The sequence below is a fragment of the Carassius carassius genome, chromosome 15, assembly GCF_963082965.1.
Source record: "Carassius carassius chromosome 15, fCarCar2.1, whole genome shotgun sequence".
Classification (NCBI taxonomy): domain Eukaryota; kingdom Metazoa; phylum Chordata; class Actinopteri; order Cypriniformes; family Cyprinidae; genus Carassius; species Carassius carassius.
Window position 1 is genome coordinate 34,238,929 of NC_081769.1, and position 7,500 is coordinate 34,246,428.

Here is a 7,500-nt window from a genome sequence, read left to right on the forward strand (position 1 = left end):
ATGTGACCCTGATAATGTCCTGATTAGTGTTGTCAAAAGACCCGGTACTTCGGTACCAGGTCGGTACTAAAAAAATGAAAATGTCACGGTACCAGGTTTCTGTAAGTACCGGTGGTACCGAGGACCCGTTCAAACCCGGTTCTGGATGCATACAGCGCTGTGATTACCGCGAAGCAGAAAACGCGGACGGAATCTCAAAATCCAGTCATGAAAATGAAACTTACATTTTAATATGGACAGTCATGGAATTTGTCAAAGTTAGCATAAATTAATCAAATCAAATCTCCATATGGAACAGTATCTGTAAATGTTAAGCCGCAAAAGTTGCTTGAAATATGAATCCGTGTTCTGCGCGTCTCTGTGAATTAATGAATGGCAGAGACGTGCGGGTTTGTTTACTACATAGACTGAAGCGCATGACGCTTGCATTAATTTCAGCATCTGAGCTTCAGAGTTCTCTCTCCATCAAGCGATCTGAACTTTTCAGTTCATCTCAATGGACGCACAGCGCACCTGTATTTGATGCTCTGTAAACTCTTTGTGAAGGAGCACGACTCACCGTCGCTTTACTGATAGCGCTGTTTCTCACACATGCAGAGAGAGAGAGCGCGAGAGTCTTACCATGCTGAATCGACACGCTATATCTAAACTATTCTTTGTTGTCTTCTCCTGTCAAAATAATGGAGTTCATTTAGAATTATTCATATTCATTTTCTAACAAGCAGAAGACATACCAGTTTCTCCGGTAGTGGGCGGAGCTAATGCGCAAATGGCAATGTCATTGGCTGGCGCTGATTTAGTACCGCCCCTGTTTTGATTTCAGCAAATCAGTTTGACCGAACGCAGACAACGTGATTAATATTCATGAACCCAGCAGCTCATCAATTCATAGTGCGTTGTATATACATTCGTATGATAGTAGAATTAGTAGTAGTATTATCTTTTAATAATAATTAATATGATCTATTACTATTTTTTTTACAGAAACCCTCAATGACCAAAAATATCTTAAGCATCACCACCAGTCTTAAGTTCAGTTAAAATGACAAATATGCATTCATTAGGCCTAAAAGTTCATTTTTACATAAAGGCATTGTGCTAGAAATATTACTATTATTTAGTAAGATGTATGTGATACTGCTACTACTGTTGAAAAAATTTATAAAACTTTATTTTTTAAAGAGAGAAATCACAATATTTCTTCCATGTTTTAATTTTAATAGCAAATCCCCTTTATTTACCAAAAATAAAATGTGTTTAAATTTCAAAAATTAAAAAACAAATTAAATTTGGGTGAAACTTGTTTACTGTTTTTCATAATTATATAACTTGTAGAAAAACTTTAAACACAATTGTAAATAAGTATAAAGAATGGCATCGGTTTTATTTTTAGTGCTAAAAAGTTTTTTTTTTTATTAGCATATTTTTGTGTTTTGCTTCGGTACCGAAATTGGTACCGAGAACCGTGGATTTTCACTGGTATCGGTACCGAATACTGAAATTTTGGTACCGTGACAACACTAGTCCTGATATTGATGATATTACATCCCTCTTGTGAATGCAGTGTAAAAACACTATTCTGGCAGATGTATATGAATGTATTCTATGGAGTTGACAGTGTGTGGTGTGAGGAGAGAGTGTTTCTGTACTGGATCTCGTGGCGCAGCGCAGCGGTGAAGAGCTGCAGCAGAAGGAAAGCCTCTCTACAGTCAGAGCCGTAGTTGAAGAGCGTGAAGATCACCGTCTCCATGAACCTGGTGCTTTTATTCTGAGGCATCAAGAAGATCAGCTGAGCCAGATACAGCGGCTGGGTCTGAACACACACACACGCACACACAGACACACACACACGCACGCACACACACACACGCGCACACACAGAGTGACACACGCGCACACACAGAGTGACACACGCGCGCACAGAGTGACACACGCGCGCACAGAGTGACACACGCGCGCACAGAGTGACACACACGCGCACAGAGTGACACACACGCGCACAGAGTGACACACACGCGCACAGAGTGACACACACGCGCACAGAGTGACACACACGCGCACACAGACACACGCGCGCACAGACACACGCGCGCACAGACACACGCGCACACAGACACACGCGCACACAGACACACGCGCACACAGACACACGCGCACACAGACACACGCGCACACAGACACACACAGACACACGCGCACACAGACACACGCGCACACAGACACACGCGCACACAGACACACGCGCACACAGACACACACGCACACAGACACACACAGACACACGCGCACACAGACACACACACAGTGACACACACGCACAGACACACGCGCACACAGACACACGCGCACACAGACACACGCGCACACACAGAGTGACACACGCGCACACACAGAGTGACACACACGCGCACAGAGTGACACACACGCGCACAGAGTGACACAAACGCGCACAGAGTGACACACGCGCACAGAGTGACACACACGCGCACAGAGTGACACACACGCGCACAGAGTGACACACACGCGCACAGAGTGACACACACGCGCACACAGACACACGCGCACACAGACACACGCGCACACAGACACACGCGCACACAGACACACACACAGTGACACACACGCACAGACACACGCGCACACAGACACACGCGCACACAGACACACGCGCACACAGTGACACACACGCACAGACACACGCGCACACAGACACACGCGCACACAGACACACGCGCACACAGACACACGCGCACACAGACACACGCGCACACAGACACACGCGCACACAGACACACGCGCACACAGACACACGCGCACACAGACACACGCGCACACAGACACACACGCACAGACACACGCGCACACAGACACACGCACACACAGAGACACACACACACAGACACACACGCACAGACACACGCGCACACAGACACACGCGCACACAGACACACGCGCACACAGTGACACACACGCACAGACACACGCGCACACAGACACACGCGCACACAGACACACGCGCACACAGACACACACGCACAGACACACGCGCACACAGACACACGCGCACACAGACACACGCGCACACAGACACACACGCACAGACACACGCGCACACAGACACACGCGCACACAGACACACGCGCACACAGTGACACACACGCACAGACACACGCGCACACAGACACACGCGCACACAGACACACGCGCACACAGTGACACACACGCACAGACACACGCGCACACAGACACACGCGCACACAGACACACGCGCACACAGTGACACACACGCACAGACACACGCGCACACAGACACACGCGCACACAGACACACGCGCACACAGACACACGCGCACACAGACACACGCGCACACAGACACACGCGCACACAGACACACACAGACACACGCGCACACAGACACACACAGACACACGCGCACACAGACACACACAGACACACGCGCACACAGACACACGCGCACACAGACACACGCGCACACAGACACACGCGCACACAGACACACGCGCACACAGACACACGCGCACACAGACACACACAGACACACGCGCACACAGACACACGCGCACACAGACACACACAGACACACGCGCACACAGACACACGTGCACACAGACACACGCGCACACAGACACACGCGCACACAGACACACGCGCACACAGACACACGCGCACACAGACACACGCACACACAGACACACACACAGTGACACACACGCACAGACACACACACAGACACACACGCGCACACACACACGCGCACACACAGAGTGACACACACGCACACAGAGTGACACACACGCACACAGAGACACACGCGCACACAGACACACGCGCACACAGACACACGCGCACACACAGTGACACACACGCACACAGACACACGCGCACACACAGTGACACACACGCACACACAGACACACACAGTGACACACACGCACAGACACACACACAGTGACACACACACAGTGACACACACACACAGAGACACACACACACACACACAGAGACACACACACACACACAGAGACACACACACACACACACAATTAAAAAGCTACTCAACATCACAAAGCCTTTTTAAAAGCAGGATCTAATCAGAAATAATCACGGCTCTCTGGTCATTTGTTTTGTTTGTTATTTTTTAGCAAGTGTTTTACATTTGATTCTTCAACTTTTATTTTAAAATCATTTTAAGTGTGATATTTTTAGGATTTAATCCATTTTTTATTTTTAATATATATATATACCTATATTTTTTTTATCTTATTTTTGGCAAGCTTTATATTCACGGCTTATTTTAAAAATGACGAATTTAATATTTTTATGATTTTATTTATTTATTTTCAATTTTTTTAATTGTTTTTATTTTACAATTATTCCATTTATATATTTTAGAAAGCATTTTTTTTTAAATAAGACAGTACAGTGAACCCTTCACTTATTTCAGCTAAAGTAATTTAAGGCACAGTTATTATTTTTACATCAAGTCTATACCCCATAAACACTTTCTAACACATTAGCAAAGTTATCATAAATAAGTTTTCTGTTTTGGCATTACGGAGCACGGAGTGTACAATAATTTATTTTTAAATGATTTATTAGCTTTATCATAAACTCACAAACCCCAGTTTGGGAAACTGATATAAATAAACAGCTTAGAAGCGGTGCACTCTCTAGTTATGATCAGTGAGATGTAGCACAGGAGAAATGTACAGGAAACGTGTGTGTGTGTGTGTGTGTGTGTGTACCTGCAGCAGGTAGAAGAGGTGCTGATAGGCCTCCAGTTTGTCTCTCTTCTCTTTACTAAGAGCTTTCAGGCCTTTGTGTTTGTCCAGAGCCATCATGTCACTCAACTGCTCCTTATTCTTCTTAGTGAGCTTCTTACAGTGAGACACCACCTCCTATAGACACACACACACACACACACACACAGACGGTCAGAGAGCAGAGACACACACAGCAGCACATTCCCCGCTGTCTCTCCTGACCTGCAGCGTGACTCTGTTCCTGACCAGCAGGCCGATCTTCAGGTCCATCAGGTCCAGGTCGGCCTCCAGCTGTCTGTTGGCTCTGATGGACCTCACCACGTCCTCTCTGAGACGCTGCAGCTCTCCCTCCTGACGGATGTCACTGTCACCAAACTCCAGCAGGTGAGCGAACTTACGCACGACGGACAGCGGCGGAGCGCTGGAGTGAACTGAACCACATTCACACACATTCAAGAGCGGTTCATTCCCACACACACACACACACACACACATCTGCTCTTACAACATGTGCTGAATATACTTGATCACGTGTGTCATGAATACATTCGCTCCATGTTTCCCAAGCATGGCATTTAACTAGTTTCATGATCCTTAGACTGACCCAGTAAGTGATACTCCTCTCGGGTCCGGCTGGCTCTGAAGAACGCCTGGATCCGGATTATAGCTCCGACCTGACAGATAAATCAAACACAAACACGTGAACACGTGAGCCACACGCAGACACACGCGTGACCATGCAGGCGTGATCCTCACGTGTCTCCTGAAGTACGTGAGCCGGGCGAGGTATCTCCTGCGGGCGAGCCACATCTTCACCGTGGCCTGGATCTGAGCGAGAATCACAGGTCAGTCCACACTAACAACCACACTCACACACACTCACACACACTCACACACACACACACACACACACACACGCTTTACCTTGACAATGGCTCTCCAGTTCTGGTAGAGATGCTGTAGTCTTCGGCGATACAGTCTCTGCTGAATCAACCTCCTCCAGTGAGACTGATAACAACAACAACAACAATAATAATAATAATAATAATGATGATGATGATGAGGATGGTATGATGTTGTCGAAACAAAACCGCAGCAGGAAGTTAACAGTTGTATCAAAACACTGTTTGATGTCTAGTGTGTACAAAAGAAAATGTGATAAAAAATATCATTATGAAATGAATCGGGAGGGACTGTAAGATTAACACATCTATAATTTTATCTATATATATATATATATATATTACAGCTGCAGTGAGTTTTTTGTTCGTAATTTAAAAAATTTTTTTATAAGCAAGTATATATCATAAAAAAACCCAACAACATTTGAACCGATGTGTATTGTGAAATAAACAGCTGAAACTAAAGCTGTGTGCGTGTGAGTCACCTGGATGGTGATGACGGCGGGCAGCTGTGTGTTCAGGAAGTGCAGTCTCTCGGAGAGCTTCTGTCGCAGCAGGAATCCTCTCATGCGCGCCTGCAGCTGCAGAACTAGCGGCTCACTGGCCCTCCACTGCACACCTCTGCTGTGAGCCGCAGTCACACTACTGCACACGGCCTGCAGGGGGCCACACACACACAATCCCTTTTTATTTCTTTTAAATACAACCCATTTACACGATTTGATTCAATCTGATGGGATTACTTTTGAACGACTGGCCCCTGGATGTCAGATTCAGCAGGTTCTGCTGGTTCAGGTGTGTGTGTGTGTGTCGCACCTGTATCTCCTCGTGTGTCAGGAAGATGCTGTTCTGGACGAAGCCTTGAGGTCTTTCCCAGGTGCCCTCCAGCTTCTGCAGATGAAAGAAATAAGAGCTGCTGTCTGGCAGCTTGGTCCTCATCCACGGGCTTCTGTTATCACCTGCTCAACATACACACACACACACACACACGTAAACATCACTGGGATCATACAGATGAGTTTCAGTATGAACTTTAAACCCAGGATTATCTTCCTGTACTGTTTGTGTGGAAGTCTATAAGTTCTCTATATGCCACAAGTGACCGCATGTGGAAGCTTACAGACTGTGCATGTGTAAAATAGATAGCATTAAACTTAAAGCCCTAGACTCATGATCAGCAGGTTTTCAGGGACCATATTAAATCTGCCAAAAAATAAAAAGTAATTGTGTATTTGATGTAATAAATGTGTTTGTGTTCTAAGGTTCAAAAAACACATTATTTTACACATAATGTACATTATTGTTTCTCCTCTCTGCAGTGTCTTTCTGAAATGTTTTAAATTTGACAAAACTCATCATTCTGAAAGTGCAGTGTGCTCTGATTGGCCAGCTGTCCAGTGCGCTGTGATTGGCCGAATGCCTCAAGAGTGTGATGGAAAATTTACATAAAAAAAAAAAAAAATTGACCCAGTTTAAAAAAACTCTGAATGCAGCAGTTTGTTGGGTCCAGTTGTGTTAGCGAGCTCTAGTTGTGTGTGTGTGTGTGTGTGTTGGACTGACCCTCCAGTGTTTTGGCGCGGAGCAGAGCAGTCAGCTCCGTCTGGTACCCATCAGCACATACAGACACCACGCTCCGCAGCGCCACCTCTGGCAGACGCAGAACACGCAACGTCTGAGACGCTCGGCCCTCTTTAACAGCCTGATTGACCGCCGCCAGACCCAGACACACTGTACAGGACACACACACACACACACACATGCACACGCACACGCACACGCACACGCACACACACACACACACACGCACAGGAAC

General features: G+C 46.6%; 1 protein-coding gene across 1 annotated transcript in view; it reads right to left on the reverse strand.

The window, feature by feature from the left end:
- The window catches only part of iqgap3 (IQ motif containing GTPase activating protein 3), a 32,666-nt gene that overhangs the window by 15,313 nt on the left and 9,853 nt on the right, over window positions 1-7,500 (reverse strand). Inside the window, exons 17-25 of the mRNA XM_059568620.1 lie at window positions 7,248-7,415; window positions 6,504-6,646; window positions 6,173-6,343; window positions 5,710-5,793; window positions 5,542-5,613; window positions 5,390-5,459; window positions 5,008-5,216; window positions 4,768-4,920; window positions 1,650-1,813 (exon numbers count right to left, since the gene is read on the reverse strand). Coding sequence (XP_059424603.1) covers window positions 1,650-1,813; window positions 4,768-4,920; window positions 5,008-5,216; window positions 5,390-5,459; window positions 5,542-5,613; window positions 5,710-5,793; window positions 6,173-6,343; window positions 6,504-6,646; window positions 7,248-7,415 — 1,234 coding nt within the window. The remainder of the gene's footprint in view (window positions 1-1,649; window positions 1,814-4,767; window positions 4,921-5,007; window positions 5,217-5,389; window positions 5,460-5,541; window positions 5,614-5,709; window positions 5,794-6,172; window positions 6,344-6,503; window positions 6,647-7,247; window positions 7,416-7,500) is intronic.